General features: G+C 45.9%; 1 protein-coding gene across 2 annotated transcripts in view; it reads right to left on the minus strand.

The window, feature by feature from the left end:
• MID2 (midline 2) overlaps window positions 1-19,322 on the minus strand; it is a 199,342-nt gene that overhangs the window by 127,766 nt on the left and 52,254 nt on the right. For both annotated transcript variants that reach the window (XM_083424222.1, XM_083424223.1), the window contains exon 2: window positions 15,658-16,376. In XM_083424222.1, coding sequence (XP_083280348.1) covers window positions 15,658-16,320 — 663 coding nt within the window. In that variant the 5' untranslated portion in view covers window positions 16,321-16,376. The remainder of the gene's footprint in view (window positions 1-15,657; window positions 16,377-19,322) is intronic.

The raw sequence follows: 19,322 nt of genomic DNA on the forward strand, positions 1-19,322 counted from the left end.
TAGTTTTTTTAAGGGGAGTGTCGGGGGGGGGGGGGGAGAGAACAATGTGTGTCTCTTCTTTCCTTGCCTGGCTCCTTTTTTCCCTTTTCTTTTTCTTTTTGCATGCTCAGCAAATAGCTTAGCATTGAAAGCAACCCCTCTCACAGTAGAAAGGAAGAAAAGCCGGTTCCTGTTCAGAGTTGCTAAAGAATTAGGACTAAAGATCAAATTAAAAATTAATGTAGATTATGAGTAAAAGTAATAGCTTGACCTAGATAAAAGAAATGCAGGGGAATCACAGCAGGGGCGGGGTTGGGGAAATCTAGGCTGGCAAAAAAACCAAAAAACAGCTGGGGAACTTGAAACTCTCGCGGCTGCCTCCTCCTTCTGTGGAACGTCATGCCAGCTCTGAATACAACAGGTGGCACCCTGCTGATGCCTTTGGAAGCAACCCTTTCTCATGCTACCCCCCTCCCCTTTGTTGAGGGTTTTAACCTGTAAGCGTTCAAAACTGAAATCTTACCTCTGAGTTCTATAAGCCATCTTTAGTAGAGGGCTTTAAAACAAAACTGCCAATATCACCGAGCCATTAATCAAATCTATGGTGCAACTCGACTTGGAAATGTTGTGTATGGTTCCCCTGGCTGTCTCTTCTGAATGGTGAATTGCTTGAAAACACTGAGAAAAGGGCAGCCCAAATGATGATGGAGGTACTCAGGAAAATGGGTTGCAGCTTACCCAATCCTACTCAGAGTACACACACTGAAATGAACATAGGAAGAGTCTTTCTGGATCAGGACAGCGGCTCATCTAGCAAAGCATTCTGCTCTCAACATGACCAATCAGATGCTTTCCCAGTGGAAAGCCCACAAGCAAGATGTGAGCCAAACATCCTTCTCCCAACCTGCAGTTTCTAGGAATTGGAATTGGGAAGTAGTGGCACAACATGCAGGGGGCAAGAGGGGCGATTGCCCCAGGTTTAAAATTCTGAGGAGCATGATAGGCTCCCACATCAAGACTGAGTGGCTGAACTGCTCTCACCTTCCAGAGCTGCGGGGAAGCAAGCTGTGCCTAGGCTGACCCTTCAGGGCTGGGGTGGTGGCAATGCCTCCCTCTCTCTTGTGGCCAGCAAAGGGAGGCACTTACGCGCCCCATCCCTGGACTGGCCAAGAGGCAAGGTGAAGCCAGCTTGGCCTTGTGCACTGCGTAACCTGCCAGGCCTGTGGGCAGGAGGGCGGGCACTCCAGAGACACACTAGCGTCAGAGCACAAGCAACTCATTCAGATGGGCACTAGTTGCCTGCCCATCTGCCTTGGCTCCAAGACAGCCACTCTCCTCTCTTCCCCACCATGTGGCCTGGTGCCGCATGCCTTGGCCATGATCTGCACTCTGTGGCGGGGACCCCACAGCCCCCTATGACCCCCTACTTCATCTCCCCCTACTTTGGGAGACACCATCATCTCCCAAAGACTTCATCTTTGGGAGACTTCATCTCCCCCTACTTTGGGAGACACCATCATCTCCCAAAACACCACCAACCAGCTGTGAGCACTGGCCATCATTTCTCTCTCTCCACAAACACACCCTGAGAGTCGGGAGCAAGTTAGCATGATGGTTTGGCACCTCAAATGTATGAGATCATTTACTTCTTTTTCCAGGCATGGATTAAGACTCTTTTGCACTCTCTCTTCCCATTCCCCCTTCCTCTCTCTCGCACTGGCAACCCACGGTACGCCACTGCCATCATTGATAGTCTTACTTCCATAAATTTGCCCTGTTCTTTCTTAAAAGCCATCCAAATCAGTGACCATCACTGCCTCTTGTGGAAGCAAATTTCATATTTTTAAGAAGTATTTTCTTTGGTCTGTCCTGAATCTTTCAACATTCAGTTTCAGTAGATGTCCATGGGTTCTACTGTTGAAAGGAAAACTTTTCTCTCTTCACTTTCTCAGCACCATGCACATCAATCATGCCAAATTAGTCATATCCTTTAAGTTCAGTGGGTCTGGTCCGAAAAGAACTAACAATGGATACAGCCCAATGAATTCTACACTCAGTACCAATTTCTGGACTGCCACTGTGAAATCAGAGAATGCACAGAATCTGGCTCACATCCAGGCAGCTTTCACAAGTGATGCAGGACAGACTTTTACTCATGGAGCCTTAGAAGAGATCTGTGGCAGAACTGCATGGGCATATTTTTAGTATTTTCAATAATTCTACTTGATTCATCGTGACCTTTTTAAAAAATACTACCAAATCCGAAGCCTCAGAAATAGAGCTGGTTATCAATATGAATTAACACATCACGTTGCCATACCGATCCCTTCGGAGGGCAGGAGCTGACAGACACCTCCGCTGAGTCATATAGAATTCATCCTTAGGCTGAGATGTTCAAAGGAAGCAAAGGAAAAATTCAAGTTGCATTGTTAAGCTGATGTTTACCCAGGCAGTTTTGCCTGCTCCCCCTTCAAAGGACAAAGAGGCAGAAAACCCATGTTAATGCAAACGCTGCTAATTAGATTAAAAAAGGAGACTCTGCTGGCAAGAGTCACTAAGTTACAAAAATCCCCTCTGCAGGACAAAGCAGTGTGTGTGTGTGTGTGTGTGTGTGTGTGTGTGTGTGTTGCCCCCTCAAGACACAGTCTCCAAGAATAAGCCATGACTGTACTGTCAGTAACCCTGAGCTACACAGACCCTTGGAAAATGATATTAATCTGCCAACTCTTTAGTTGGCTATTAAAGCTTGTTTTATCTAGGCAGGCATTCTTTTTTATTTAAAGCCAATTGCAATATTTTGTTGGGAATTTTTTGTTATGATCCTACTATTGCTGCATATGTGCATTTCTTCTTTTTCTTTTTAGTGCAGCAGTTTTATTTTATTTCCTGGTTTATATTTTTATTCAACAAGTGGTTTGAGTGTGCTTTTCACAAAAAGGTGGGATGAAAGTGTTAAAAACAAACAAGATTCCCAAATCCATATTAGAGCAATATTTTTAACAGCCTGATGAAAGCATTGCAAAACTTTGTGCAAACTTTTAAGTTCTCAAAAGCATCTTCATCAAGTTTGCACATTATTTAGCATCATTTTGATTGGCCTAATGTGGATGTTGGAATTTTTCTTATGGACCAACCCATCTACTTCCTCATTTTGGTCACAAGCACATCGTACATTTAAAGCACTTTTATGCCACTTTAACATTTATCAGAGTCTGAAGGGAAGAGAGACTGATTCCTAAACCACTTTCAGAACTGTAGCTCGGTAAGAATAGGGGTCTCCTAACAACAACTCTTAACAAACTACACTTCCCAGAATTCTTTGGGGGAAGTCAGGTGCTTTAAATATATGGTGTGGGTGTGCCCTTTTGTGTGTGAAACAAAACAGCTGCACGTTGGAGGCAGCTGTCCTGTAAAGCAGCAACCATCTTCGACCTTTTCATACCCAGGATGCACCTTTAACTCAAACACGCATTTGGGGACCCATTTCTTGATTTCGCACCATATATTTGCATGGTGGCGGGGCTGCTGTTGTGACTTGCCCTTGGATCAGGAAGTGGCCCACCATTGAAGACCAATGTAGTAAAGTACTACAAGGTCACCCTCACTTTCAATATCCTCAGTCCTGACAACTATACAGTGGTGCCCCGCAAGACGAATGCCTCGCAAGACGGAAAACCCGCTAGACGAAAGGGTTTTCCGTTTTGGAGGTGCTTTGCAGGACAAATTTGCTATGGGCTTACTTCGCAAGACAAAAATGTCTTGCGATTCCTGGGGGTTTTTTCCCCGCTCCCCACCCCCTTTTTCTAAGGCACTAAGCTGCTAATAGCCTTTTAGCAGCTAATCCGCTAATCCCTTAAGCCTTTAATAGCCTTTAATAGCCGCTAAACCGCTAATAGCGCTAATCCGCTAATGGGCTTGCTTAGCAAGACGAAAAAACCGCTAGACGAAGAGACTCACGGAACGGATTCTTTTCGTCTTGCGAGGCACCACTGTACTTGCTCAAGAACTGCACATGTCATAAACCTATACTATGACAACTTACGTTGGGATCCGAAAGAATCTTGGGAATTTCAGTTTGGGAGAAATAACTGAGAATTCTTGACCAAAAACCCTTCATAGAATTCCACTTTCCAGTATCAGCCTGAGGTTGCTGAAGAGTAAGTAAAGGTATTATTGCGTTAATTAACATAAGTTATAATGCATGGGTGCAACCAGGAAGCTGGGTATATTCTGTCCTGTCAGAAAGGGTTCAACCATGCAAGCTAGCCAGGAGTAAAGGCAACTTACGCACAAGCAATCCCTAGAACCATTACAGGGTGTGTATATATATATATATATATATGCTTTCGTAGATTTTCACGGGTACAGGAATGCAGGTTTTGGTGTCCTCGGGTGTCTTCCCGTGTAAAAGTTGGGGTGTCTAGGCGACGTTTCGACGAGGTCTCACTCGTCATCTTCAGGCTGGTGCTTTCGGCTTCTTGTTACTGGAACAGAGCAGGATCTCAGTGTTTGAGTTCCTATAAATACTGTTGAGGAGGTGTGGTGTATAGCCTCCAATGTTCTGGGCAGAGAGGAGGTTCCCAGGCTAGTGTGCCTTTTCTTCTTTTGTTCCTTAATTACTTGAGGGATATCTTGAGTGATTTCTTGAGTGATTTCCTGAATCCCACTTAGGTGGGTCATTAGGTGTGGATTAGTTGCTAAAGCCTTCGTGTCTTGAACTCTTGAACTTTGTGAAGAGTTTTTCTGAGAAGATGGCTGTACTGCACTTGGTTGTGCTCTGGCTTGGCTTCGTGTATAGGGGCGAGCTGTGGTTTTGTGGCCTGTGCCAGCCAGATCTGTGTAGGGATTGCAGGGGGGTGCAGCATCCGGAGGTGCCACCCTGGTTTGGCTACTGGATGGTGTCTGTAATTTATCTGTGGAGAGGGTCTGGGTTTGGGTCTGGTGTGGTTGATTGGTGATGGCGTTCTGTGTGCCTCTGGATCTGGTGTCAGATTTTGTGGGGAGGGCTAATTTCCAGATGTCTGGCAAGCGGGATGTGTCGTCACGCTTGTTCATGCGAGCTGTGGTTTTGTGGCCTGTGCCACACCATCCAGTAGCCAAACCAGGGTGGCACCTCCGGATGCTGCACCCCCCTGCAATCCCTATATATATCGTATTTTTTGCTCTATAAGACTCACTTTTTCCCTCCTGAAAAGTAAGGGGAAATGTGTGTGCGTCTTATGGAGCGAATGCAGGCTGCGCAGCTATCCCAGAAGCCAGAACTACAAGAAGCATCGCTGCTTTCACTACGCAGTGATCTCTCTTGCTGTTCTGGCTTCTGGGATTCAGAATATTGTTTTCTTGTTTTCCTCCTCCAAAAACTAGGTGCACCTTATGGTCTGGTGCATCTTATTTAGCGAAAATAAGTCACTCTGAGAGCTTATTTAGCTGGAAAGTGACAAGTAAAAATACCAGTTTTAAGGCCTAATCAGCAGTATACATTTATAGCAGTTATCATACCACAGTCATGGCTTCCTTCAAAGAATCTTGGAGGTCTGTAGTTTGTTAAGGGTGCTGAGAGCTACTAGGAAGGGAACTCCCCTCAAAGAGCTACAATTCCCAGAACTCTGTGAGAAGAGGGGTTGACCATTCTGGAAATGATAACTGTGAGGGGAATTCAGCAGCATCTGAAGGGCATCAAGCTGCATGGCTATTTTTATAATATTCCATGACAGCAACAACTAAGTTTTATATGAATTCTTGCTCATGTTATATTTTTGACTCATCTAAGTGATAAATGGAATCCAATGTCTCTCATTTTTTTCTTGTCTCATATTGCGGCTTCTAATCCAGACCATTCTCTCCTACAGTTTTATCCTCCCAATTCATCACATAACTCTTCTGTCGAAACAAACCTCCTCCCAGCATTTTATACTACCAAAGTAAATTTGCAGAAGAAGCTCAACCCAGACTTGTATAACCAGTTTACAAAGCAAATCCCTCTAAAGCCAGTGAGAGTTTTGTTCTTTGCTTTATGCATATCTTTCTCTCTCTCTTCTCTCTCTCTCTTTCACATCCCTGGTATTTGAGATGAAAATCCACAGCATAAAGTCCTTTTTATGATTGAAATGACATGCCTGTTGATGTAAAACCCAGCATGAATATTTCAGAGTGTTTTGCCAGTTTAAGGTGAACAAAAATTATTTGAAACTGGTAGTGACTGGAAACTTTAGTTTGAAATGGGTAATGAGTGGAAGTCAGGGGGTGGTTGTCAGATTTATTGCCCACTGTTCAGCAGAAGGCAGCAGGATGGGCTACAGCAATATATTATAGAGCATTAAAAACAGTTTAAAACAGTGTTAGAAACTGGGATAGGAATGCTAGGAGCCATGTGGCTCCAGGGACCTACCGGTAGGTTGTGGGCACCAAAACAAAATGTCTAGGTGCTTCTCTCCCCCCCCCCCCGCCTTTTTCTTTTTTCTGCCCCACTACCACACCAGGCAGCCCACGGGGGGGGGGGGGGGCAAGAATGCTGCCTGGGGAATCAGGTGGTCCACAGGGTAGCACAGTAGGGAAAAAGGGCTTTTGCTACCACTCTACCCCACCAAACACTTGATTCACTGGGCAAAGGGACAGCTCTATCTATATATATTTCTGCCGGGTGAATCAGGGGTCTGCATATTAGCACAGCCACAAGAGACGCATCTTTTGCTAACACTCTACACTACCAAACATCTGATTTGCGTCAGCAAAAAAAACCTGTTTAAAAATCTTTTGTTGTTGCTGCTGCCAGGTGAATCAAGGGGTCTGCAGCGTAGCGTGGCCACAAAGAAAGGTGTCTTTCTTTGGAACTGGAACGTGTCCAGAGGAGGGCAACCAAAATGGTCAAAGGCCTGGAAACGATGCCTTATGAGGAACGGCTGAGGGAGCTGGGCATGTTTAGCCTGGAGAAGAGGAAGTTACGGGGTGATATGATAGCCATGTTCAAATATATAAAAGGATGTCACATAGAGGAGGGAGAAAGGTTGTTTTCTGCTGCTCCAGAGAAGCAGACACGGAGCAATGGATCCAAACTGCAAGAAAGAAGATTCCACCTAAACATTAGGAAGAACTTCCTGACAGTAAGAGCTGTTTGACAGTGGAATTTGCTGCCAAGGAGTGTGGTGGAGTCTCCTTCTTTGGAGGCCTTTAAGCAGAGGCTTGACAACCATATGTCAGGAGTGCTCTGATGGTGTTTCCTGCTTAGCAGGGGGTTGGACTCGATGGCCCTTGTGGTCTCTTCCAACTCTATGATTCTATGATTCTACGTCTTTTGCTAGCCCGCCAAACACCTAATTCAGCAGCAGCAAAAAATAAATAAAAAATGTGCCTTTTGCTGCTGCACTGTTGGGAAATCAGGTGTCTGGTGGGGGTTTTGCTGCAGAAAAAGACACACGTCTTTTGCTGCCGCTGCGCCTGGCAGATCAGCTGGCTGCAGCCAGGCAGGTGGAGATGCCAGGTGCCACGAGCGGCTCCTGGATATCTCCATCCAGTCGCAAAAGGCGAATGGCACCTGGCTGGTTTAAAACAAATTGCAATTGCCACTGGAGTGGGTCCTAAAATACGTCTCTGTCACATGTCAAAGGACAGAGTAGAGATGTGTCTCTCCAGCACACGAATAGGTTCCTTATCTAAACAGTGTAACGTGTTACCTGAAAGTATAAATTTCAAGGCATCTTCTCCAACTACCATGCTGATCCTGGTATAATAAATCAGAAAACAACCCAAAATGCTTTGTGAACCAGACCTCAAGGGTTCAGTAGGAAAACTTATTTGGGGTAGGGGGTGGGGTGGGGGGTAAAGAGAATAGCCAAGCAACTGTACTCCTATGTCCCAGAAGATAACTTGCAGCAAAATCCCAACCATGTCTGCTTAGAATGAAATCTCACTGAATTCAGTGAGGCTTACTCCCTCCCTTACTTTAAAACAACTTACAATCGCAGAAATAAAGTGTTTCCTAAGAGCACAGTATGCCAGAAGCCAGGGTAAAGAGGTGTGCCTTCAGCATTCACCGAAACCTGTATAATGAAGACACACCTCTATGCTAAGGGAGTTCCACAACTTAGAGGCTGCCACAGAGAATGTCCTCTCCTGATCTGCCATCACCCCAAGTCTCTGAGGTTAGAGGAACTATCAAGAAGTTCTCCTCTGCCAATCTCAGCATCCAAGAGGGAAAGAAGTGGTCTTTCAGGTATTTGGGGCCTGACCCGTTCTAGGGCTTTAAAACACTAATGTGAGTGCCTTGAATTAGGCCTGGAAACAAGCTGACAATCAGTGCACTTATTTTAAAACTGGAGTTATGCAAGACTAAAAGTGAACCCCAGCCAGTAATCTGGCTGCTGCATTTTGTATTGCAATCTTAAGAGATGAAACCATGTGCTCGTCCACAGGTCCTAGCAGTTTCCCAGAAGTGTGGATGTGCCCTATGTTTGTTTAGATCAGAGGGGAGGAAGCTGTTCCCTTCCTGATGCTCTTAGACTCCAACTTTCATCAGCCCCGAGCCAGCATGGCTGCTCTAATGTCCGCCTTTCCCGACTTCATTTGGGCAGAAGGATAAACAAAATATAGTCATGTTGAGCCAAAAGAAAAGGACGCCAGAATCCAAAACTGGGCAATACATTCATTAGGAGGACCATCCAAAATATCACAAAGTTTTGGTATGCTTCCGTGTTCTCCAGGACTCTTCATTAGGTGAGATGTTGCACAAAGCATGAGGGGCGGGGCGGAGAGAAAGAAGGAAACATACCAATAAATTAAAAACTACAAAAAATGTTTATTAGGCAACAAGCCCCTATTCCCCTCAGAGAGTTACAATTCCCATGGTTCCCTGCAAAGAAGCATCAGTTGTTAAAGCACTCTGGGAACTGCAGCTCTGTAAGAGGGGAAAGGTGTCTCCTGCAATTCTCAAAATAAACTATAGTTCCCAAGATTTTGTAGGGGGAGCCATGGCTGTTCAAAGTGGCACGACATTGTTTTAAACGTATAGTGCAGATGCAGCCTCAGTTCTAAGATGGGAGACTGCTGGCTGAATGGAACACACTGTCTGATGAAAAGTTCTGAGGAACTCAGAAGCATGCCACAAGTTTGTGACATCTTGATTAATCCTCCTAATATCACGCACTGCCCGACTGTAGATTCTCTGGAGCTTGGAAATCCAGTAACTCAAAAATTTTCTTGCCTAGGCAAATGTTGTTGTCTGTTACTAACAATATTTTCCTGTGCAATGAAGTTATTTTTCTAAGACAAATAAGAAACTTGTTTTCCCACCAGTATTTCAGCATCATAAAACTCAAGAAGAATTCTTATCTCTGGAGCGAGATACCAATTTGTTTCACTTAATGATAAAAAAACTGTCTCAACTGTAGGGCTGCCCTCTCATTTACAAGAACGTCTGGCAGCCCTAACCAAGAATCCCCCTCCAAGCATGGGCAGCATTCCTTTCCCTCCAAGGGACAGATGATGATTATTATTATCAATATTAATATTATTATTTATTACTTGTACCCCACCCATCTGACTGGGTTTCCCTAGCCATTCTGGATGGCTTCCAACAGATATAAAGACAGAAAGGCAAAGCATCTCTGAGCAGGTGCAAAGTGCATTTGCACATTCCCACTGAACACTGCACAAATTGGTGTCCCATGGTAAGGTTCCCACTGGGTAATCCTTCACATACCCATGAGTATCCAGAAAGCTTCCCAGCCACAAAAACCTGCTTTGAATCTGGCAAGATAACATAGCAGTTTGGGACAAGTCACAACCACTATGCTGAATAGTGGAAGGTGGGAGTGGGGATACCTAATGGATTGGCACGTCTTGAAAGCACTTATTATAAACCCAAAATTGCTCATTACCCTTCACATATTTCAGACAGGGGAAACTAAAAGGGGAGAAGGAAAAGGAAGAGAAAGGAAAAGAAGAAATGAAAGTACACAAATACAGTACAGTGGTACCTCGGGTTACAGACGCTTCAGGTTACAGACTCCGCTAACCCAGAAATAGTACCTAGGGTTAAGAACTTTGATTCAGGATGAGAACAGAAATTGTGCTCCGGCAGCACGGCAGCAGCGGGAGGCCCCATTAGCTAAAGTGGTACCTCAGGTTAAGAACAGTTTCAGGTTAAGAACGGCCCTCCTGAACGAATTAAGTTCTTAACCCAAGCTACCACTCTACTCACCAAAAAAGTTAAGTACTTGCAAAGTTTGTTGCCCTCAGAGAGCTATCTGGGTGAGTGTTAAACCAATCCAGCAAGATTTTAATTACTTTTAATGATAACTATCACAGACAGAGATCTGGACTTGCATCTGAGTGACCTGGGATCAAGCCCTAGCCCAGCAATTGGTTCCCTCCCATCATCTTGGGCAGTACTAAATGTACTTAGTGATTAAATGCACTCAGCATTTCATGAAAAATCTGCCCATGGAAAAGCTGAACACTGCGACCTGCCTAAATTATGCAAATCTAATGGGGCCGCAACCAAACTGAAGAAATCTTAGCTGATTAAACTGTATGAGTGCCAGGAATCGATTCATTGATTACGCTTGCATGCAAGTCCAAACAGTAGCTTTGGATCAAAGCCCATCCTTTTGGATCATGCACCTGTGAGTCGCAGCAGGCATCATCTTAGAAGAAGCATTCTCTCCTGTATGAGAAAAAAGGAGGGATGCCTCTCTAAAGATTGCACTTGCCACCTGCTGTTCTTTGGAAGTACCTGTACTAAATAGTTATTATGAGTGCATATTGATTGTCACCACATTGTAAGCTGAGCAAAGGCTTTTAAGCCAATGTACTGACTGATCAGTCAAAACACTGCAGCCCTGAAAATTAATTGTGCTCACATATTTTGCACAAATTATTTAGCTCTGGTTAGCAAGGAGAGAGAAAGAGATGGAGAGAGAAAGCACAATGCAGGGCACTGTGCTTACGGTAGTTTCAGCTAGGCATAGTGAGAATGCAACATCATCTGCCCAGACGATTGCAAGTCTCAATGAGTTTCTTAAGAACCAGAAACTTGTCTCACTTTAGTTTTAGCTTTTCTATATTTTTTAAAAAATAAATGCTTGCACAATGCAATTGTGCGCCAAACCAGTCCTTTGCCTTAACCAAATTACTGTCTCTCCGGTTCAGTTCTCTATCTCTGTGGAGAACTTGCAAAGGAGACCTTCCCAGTGAATCATCCCATGTGAGTCAATTTCATCTCCCATTGTAACCTCCACCATGTGAGGCAGCTGCTTCATCTTACGTCACACGGTCTACTTCCTGCCTGCACAAAGATTGTTTGATTCTTCCTGCCTGTTAAGCTATTCTGGGAGACTCTGGGCTCTGACTTGCTACCATTGAAGTTGATGAGAACATGGAACAAGGCCTTCTCCATGGTACTGCATAAGATCCTAAACTCCTCCTCCAGAAAGCTTTGTTTAGTTCATTCCCTTCCAGCCTTCAGAAAGATGATTCACATTGTTTTGTTTAAAAGTGCATTTGAGGTTGCCTCAGTGGCGCTGTGGGACGCGGGTGGCGCTGTGGGTAAAAGCCTCAGTGCCTAGGGCTTGCCGATCGAAAGGTCGGCGGTTCGAATCCCCACGGCGGGGTGCGCTCCCGTTGCTCGGTCCCAGCGCCTGCCAACCTAGCTGTTCGAAAGCACCCCTGGGTGCAAGTAGATAAATAGGGACCGCTTACTAGCGGGAAGGTAAACGGCGTTTCCGTGTGCAGCTCTGGCTCGCCAGAGCAGCGAGGTCACGCTGGCCATGTGACCTGGAAGTGTCTCCAGACAGCGCTGGCCCCTGGCCTCTTGAGTGAGATGGGCGCACAACCCTAGAGTCTGTCAAGACTGGCCCGTACGGGCAGGGGTACCTTTACCTTTACCTTTACATCCCCAATAATTGTTTATAATGCTGTTGTTTTAATACTCCTGTTTTAAACTGAGGTGTGTCTTACAACTCTGGGAATTGTAGATCCCTCCATGAGCAGGTGCAAACCAAAAAACATTACTGAACCAAAGGAATCTACAAGGATCCTGTAATGCAGTCAGCAGTGAACCAGCTGCTTCCTGAAAACATGAAACTGTTTGGAAAAGCTCCGCCTCTTCGCAATTTGAAAGCATCAGACGTAAACTTTCCTCGACACGGATGGCTTAAAATGCTTATTATGCTGTGCAGCTTAAATCTGACTTGCAAACATTCCCAAGGAACTGAAATAATACTAGGGCGTCTCATGGTGCAACTCCAGCATATTAATATAAAGTTGGTCTGAACCAAATGCTTCTTCTAGGACAGTTTGGCTCCAAAGACTCCTACAGAGTAGACTCTCTGTCTCCACAATGTGTTCTTTCCTATTTTTTTTACAAAATTCAGGTCATAGGACAGCCTGGGTTTCTCAAGAGACCTGGCCATCAAACCACCTTCTCTGATATGGCTGGGGAGCGCTTCCAGATTTTTCCGAACCTAGCATTATTTTGCAGATCCAGCCCCCTGTGCAATGCATAAGAGAGAAAGAGAGATGTCTCATTTCGTATGGGTCAAGAACCAGACATTATTCTGATTCCTGTCAGATTCAGCAGAGCCTCCATAACTGCATAAAAAGTCAAGCATGAAAAGATTCCAATAGAGGCCCAGGAAGCACACAGAGATGTCTGATCCCTCTGTCTCAAGAAGCTCATGGTAGTTCATCAATATGCACTGGCAATCTTGGCTTGAGTGAAGGGAGAACAGAATCCTTTCTCACCCACACTCACCCCATAACAGAAGGATATATACTCTCCAGGAAGAAATTAGGTTCTCGCAACAAGCACCAAAAGTTTCTCAGTTAATTCTGCCTCTCTATACTGGATAATCAGATAACTCTAATATTCTTTATGTGAAGACAACATTTATTCTCACTTCTTTATTACTTGGAATTTGTTACTTTAACACACATGCAACTACTGCACTTATTCTATGTGCCTACTTTATAGTTTTGTTTTCCATCCTTTACTTTTATCTGCTTTTTAAAAAATAACTGTTCTCTCTGTTTTATATACATTATAGAATGAAATAAGAAATATTTACACACCTCCCCAAAACTAAAAAATCACTCTGCCTTTCTAGAAATGTTCACCTTGAAGATATAAGGCAGGGAAGGGATCCCTGATCCTGCAGGTGCCATAGGACTACAACTCCCAACATTCCTGGCCATTCAACCTGCTGACTGGGGCTAATGGGAGTCTCAGCCCAACAACTTCTGGTGGTAACATCAAAGTCCTGGCCAGCAAGGAATTTGTGGGCAATTCAAACCAGGATACAGATACAATGGACCAACGAAAGCTTGCAATCAAAGCCAAGATGGCAACTGCCATCTCCAGTTCTTTCCCCTCAGAATCTGATAATGAGAGATACGAGCACAAGAGGAGTCCCACTGGATCAGTCCAATGGCTCTTCTAGTCCATCATCCTCTTCTCACAGTGGCCCACGAGATGCCCATGGGAACCCCTTCTTTCTGAACTTTCTTTTAATGTCATGATTTAAAGACACCAACAGAATGCCCAGTAGGAGTGTCTCCTCCCCCATCGTTCAGCCCAGACACTGAGGTCCAGCGCCGAGGGCCTTCTGGTGGTTCCCTCACTGTGAGAAGTGAGGTTACAGGGAACCAGGCAAGGGGCCTTCTCGGCAGTACTACCCTCTCGTCAGATGTCAAGGAGATAAAAAACTACACAGCTTTTAGAAGACATCTGAAGGCAGCCCTGTTTAGGGAAGTTTTTAATGTTTGATGTTTTGTCATGATTTTAATTTTCTGTTGGGAGCTGCCCAGAGTGGCTGGGGAAACCCAGACAGATGGGCTGGGTATCAATCTATCTATCTATCTATTATTATTATCATCATCATCATCATCATCATTATTATTATTATTATTTCTATCATCTATCTTTGGCTGTGACTACCAAAACACCCTATCAAAACTTGTTCCATAGCTTATGTATTCCATAGTGGGACACTTCCTCTCACTTCATCCTGGACCAGGATAAACAGCACTGAAAATACTAAAATTCCAGTGTTTTGACAGGGCAGAGAATTCCTCAAACAAGAAAACCAACAACAAAGGAACCCTGGGCATTTGCTTACATCCCTTTACAGCTCTATCCCTCCCCTGGCTCATTCTCACACTGGGTGCACCTTGACCCACCATTTCCCATGCAGACCAAGTGTGAGGAACCTGTGACTCTTCAGGTGTTACTGGACTACAACTCCCATCAACCCTAGCAAGCATGGCCAATGGCCAGGAATGATAGGAGTTATAGTGCAGCAACACCTGGAGGGCCAAAGATACTTCACACTCACACCTGCTATATACCCATAGTGAACTCAAATCCCTAAGTGCTGGTCCTTATCTATCCACACACAAAAGGGGGTAGCTACAGGCTGTGGAGAACACTAAGGTTTCCAGATGTACAAAAACACACACACATCTTAAAAAAACCTCAATCCAATCCAAGTCTCACCACCCACAAAATGGGTGACTAACTGCTGGAGGGCAGAAAAAAACACCAGAAAACTGAGGGGAGAGGGGAGTGAAATGCAAAATCCTAGAGAAAGGCATAGCTGGCCTGGTGGAACTCTGAACAGCTGTGCTCCACCACTGAAGGCCCCACTTCTACCCTTTCTAAAGTCCAAATATTTTTGCTGCTTCCCACTCTTGTAGTCACTACTACACGTTGACTTTTAAGTGCCTGGAGGCTTACTCTTGTGTTTTGCTGTTTGATCTCACAAAGAAAAAGGGGCTTAAGGCTGGGTGTGAAGATCAGCATAAGGGGGATGACTGAGCTCAGAACCCTTAGTCTTATGGTTCTGTATAACTCATAAAGGGGAATACCACCGCAAACCTTCAATAAGGCCTTTCACACAGCCAACATGCAGTGCTAACCAAGATTCCCACACCCACAAATAGTACAGATTCATCTCAGTTAAACAAGCCCCTGACAAACCATGCATCCATCCCGCTTGCTTGCTTGCCTGCCTGCCTCCATCCAGGCCCCGCAGCTTCAGGCAACATCTGCCACTGCAACCTAATTATGGAAGCCAACACCTATTGAAACAGTCTGCTTCGTTTCACACAGGAAAACCTTGCTTCCAGTTACCTGGTTAGTACCAAAGCCAATTCACATGACCAGATTGGTGTGGTAAGGAAAATGGGGGGTTGTGTTGTATTCATTGCTCCACCACAAAACCAATCTGAGTGCTTCTTCTGTTGTAGAGGGAGTGTGGCTCATAGGAAGAGACCATAGCTTTGTGGCAGAACTATGGGAATCCCCATTTCAGAAGCATCCAGTAGCAGATGATGGAAAGAATCTTTTCTCAAGACCCTGGACAGCCAGCCACTGCCAGTCAATGGATACAACTGGGCTAGTTGAGTAAACAGCCTGAGTCAGTTTACAACAGCCTCCTAGTGTTTTGATGCAAAAGATACTGAAAAGTGAGTTCAGAGATGACACAGTGGGTGAGGGATGCAACTGCGGTGAAACAGCAGCTCTGAGCACATTCTCCATATGTCACTTTGGGGCGTGTGGTTTTTGCAATGAATCCTTACTTATGAACGTACAGGAAGGAGCAAAACAGACACAAACCACACAACACACACAGCTGCTGCGGCTGCCTCAATCAGCGCCCCAAACCCCACCCTGCCCCTTCTTACCTTGAGCTTCTCAAACCGGTCACTCAGGGATGCCACCTGGTGATCCCGGTGCCGCCCCACCAGTTTGCATAAGGCACAGATGAGCTGGTCATCAGCCACACAGTACATGTTCACCTTCTCGTTCTCATGCTCAAGGCAAGTCAGCCCACGGAAGTGGGCGTCCGGCACAGGCTCCACCAAGCGGTGGCTGGTGAACGGCTTCTTGTTGGGGTGCGTGGCCCGCAGGCAGCGGTCGCAGTAGGACACCTCGCAGGTGATGCAGGTCTTGACAGCGTCGCGCGGAGGGTCCTGCTCACAGAACTGGCAGGCTATCCTGTCGCCCGCCGACATGGTTGGGCTGTGGCGGTATGGCCGCTCGCGACAGTTCTCGCTGGGGGAATTTGGCCCGCTCAGGGAGGCTTTCTGGAAGCGGTCGATGATGTTCTGCAAGGTCACATTGCGCTTGAGGCCCTCCAGGCCCCGATGGTTGAGGGAGATGACATAGCGGCAGGTGGGGCACTGGAAGGCAGTGATGGGCTCAAGAGGCTCTCCGGCGGAGCAGTTGGAGACCAGGATGCGGTGAGCACAGCTGGAACAGAGGCTATGAGCGCACGGCAGAAGGAGGGGGTCTTCAAACAATTCCAAGCAAATTGGGCAAGTCAGTTCCGACTCCAGTGTTTCCATCTTTAGTTAAAGCAATCTGGCTTCAGCACTAAAAACGAAGGAGGCAGGTTAGCCACCTGGGAAAGAAAGAAGGGCAAGAGGGGACAGTGAATTATTTATAGACTTTCATTTATCGCCCTCCCTCCAAGGAGCTCAGAACGGCATTTTTAGCCTCACAATGACCCCTGAGAGAGAGAGAGAGAGAGCACTCACATCTGTACTATACATTTAAAGCAGGATCATATATTTTAAGCAGTCATGGTTTCCTCCCCCACAAAGGATCCTGGAAACTGTAGCTTGCTAAGGGTGCTGAGAATATTAGGGAACCCCTATTCCACCCACAGAGATACATTTCTCATGATGGTTTAACAGTTGATACCTTTGTGGGGTGAAGAGAGGTCTCTTCACAGGTTAGAGCAACAACAACAAAAGAATTAAAACAACTTAAAATCACAATTAAGAATATGCCCTATAAAAGATCTGTTTCAAGTGTCAAAGTACAGGGTAATGAATGTGCATGTTCAGCATATGACAAAAACTATACAATGAAGCCGGGAGAGGGAATTCCACAACTTAGGGGCTGCAACAGAGGATGCTCCACTTGAGCCACCCCCAAATTTCTGAGAGTGGTGCAGCTCTTAAGAGGGCTTTCTCTGCTGATCTTAAAACCCAAGAGGGTATGCTGGGAAAGAGATTCCAGGGGCTGAACCTTCTGCATACAAACATATGTGCTCAGCGACTGTGTTGCAATTCATTTCCCTTTGAGCTGTGGTCCCTAACCTTCAGGGTACATCAGTCCGTGTGGCTAAATACGGTATTTTTCGCCCTATAGGATCCACTTTTCCCCCTCCAAAAATGAAGGGGAAATGTGTGTGCGTCCTATGGGGCGAATGCAGGCTTTTGCTGAAGCCTGGAGAGCGAGAGGGGTCGGTGCGCACCGACCCCTCTCACTCTCAAGGCTTCAGGAAGCTATCCGCAAGCCGTGGGAGAGCTGAGCACAGCTTTCCCACGTCTTGGGGAGAGGTGCCTGCACCCGAAGCCTGGGGGTGCGCTGAGCTCAGCACCCCCCAGGCTTCCGGCTTAGCGCAGCTCTCTGCAAGCCGTGGGAGGGCTGCGCGAAGTCGTGCAGCTCTCCCACGGCTTGGGGAGAGATGCCTGCACCTGAAGCCTGGGGGAGCGCTGAGCTCAGCGCCCCCCAGTCTTCGGGCTTCGCGCAGCTCTCCGCTAGCCGTGGGAGAGCTGCGCGAAGAGCTTGCCTGCATCCAGAAGCTTGGGGCGCGCTGAGCTCAGCACGCCCCAAGCTTCAGGCTTCGCGCAGCTCTCCTCTAGCGTGGGAGAGCTGTGCGACTTCCCACGGCTAGCGGATAGCAGCCTGTTCTGGGGGGAAACCAGCCCCGCACCCGGGGGGGGGGAATAATTTTTTTTTCTTTATTTGCCCCCCAAAAAACTAGGTGCGTCCTATGGGACAGTGCACCCTACGGCGTGAAAAATACGGTACTTCCATGTGGATATTCCACAAATTAAAGGATCTGAAGATTTTGAACTGACACATTTATGTAGGTTAGAGATGGCCATTGATGGCCTGCAAGAAAAAAAACACAAATTTCCAATTCATATTAGCTCAATCATGTTATGAAACTGTTGAGTGCAAGATTTGAGTTCCCCGGAACACTTCATCAGATGTTTAAAAGGCATTAGAGGGAAGAAGAGAGAGAAAGTCTGCTGCCGTTTATCAAGACACCTTAACCTGCTTTGCTGAAAGACTTAAGATGGTATATGGGAGGAGGTAGCAGACAACCAGGGGTACTTTTGCTTTCAAACAGAGCCCCAGCCATATGGAAAGTAGGAGCAAAAAAATGAATGATTTCCCATTTCTGCAAATACAACACCCAGGAATTACTCAGATTTTTCTTGAAGTATGGAACAGGGGAGGGGGGAAATAAAGAGGAAAATTGGAAAGAGGTTATTCCACACATTCTGTGCAAATTGGCAAACTGTGTTTTGTTGCTGCTATCGCTACACGCCACCCCTAATCTCTGTCAAATGGAAGCAAGATTCCAGGGATGCCAGGCACTCACCGAGGGTTGTGTTTCCACTGCAAAATAAAGGCACAGTGGAGTTTGCTGTGTCTTAGAAACGTGGTTTGCTCACACACATTGACACCTAAAGCCTTCCACAGAGGGGGCACAGAACATGACAGCCCAAGAGTGTCTCTTGTTGCTCCTCTCGTGGCTTCAACAAGCTTGGGTCCAAAACAGCAGCCAGCCACGGCCCTCAGCCTCTCAGAACAGCCTCTCCCAGCCAGCATGCATGGAGTTCTGCCCACTTCCGGCTGCTTCTTCCCAACAGCCTTTGCAGAAAACAACTCTTCCCCTTCCGCTTCCAGCATCCCCCGCAACCTCATTTAAAAAGCCTCCTGCAAAAATCACTTTTCTTTTCTTTTTTTTACTGTGATGACATCTTGCCCCTGTACTAATTCTGGCAGCCTCCCCCTTTCTTGTCCGATGCTGAATGCCTCACCTTTTGGCAGGATAATGACTCCGCTATCTCCCCTCTAAGGAAGTCAAACCAGAGAAGCCTAGCTCCTGAGGAAGCTGGCTTGACTTCAAACCCCATATTTACTAATTTCAGAAAATATGGGCAGAAACTCGCACCCAGGAATTTTAAGGGATCCTTGGCCCCTGCAAACCCAGAACACCATTTATTTGACTTGGTAGCATAGCTGTCAACTTTTCCCTTTGCTTGCGAGGAATCCTATTCGGAATAAGGGAATTTCCCTTAAAAAAAGGGGGAAGTTGACAGCTATGCTTGGTAGTCACTTGTTGCCCAAAGGTGTCTAAGTGGTTTACAATGTATTTAAAAACATAAATGCATTATACTCTGTGTGTGTGTGTGTGTGTCTGTGAAAGTATTGGGAAATAAATAAATTATTTAGAGAGAGAGAGAGAGAGAATTTATTTCCCAATACTTATATACCACTTAATTGTAATAAAACCTCAAAGCAGTTTACAAAAAATCAAAGC

Source organism: Podarcis tiliguerta (assembly GCF_965153285.1).
Source record: "Podarcis tiliguerta genome assembly, chromosome: Z".
NCBI classification, from domain to species: domain Eukaryota; kingdom Metazoa; phylum Chordata; class Lepidosauria; order Squamata; family Lacertidae; genus Podarcis; species Podarcis tiliguerta.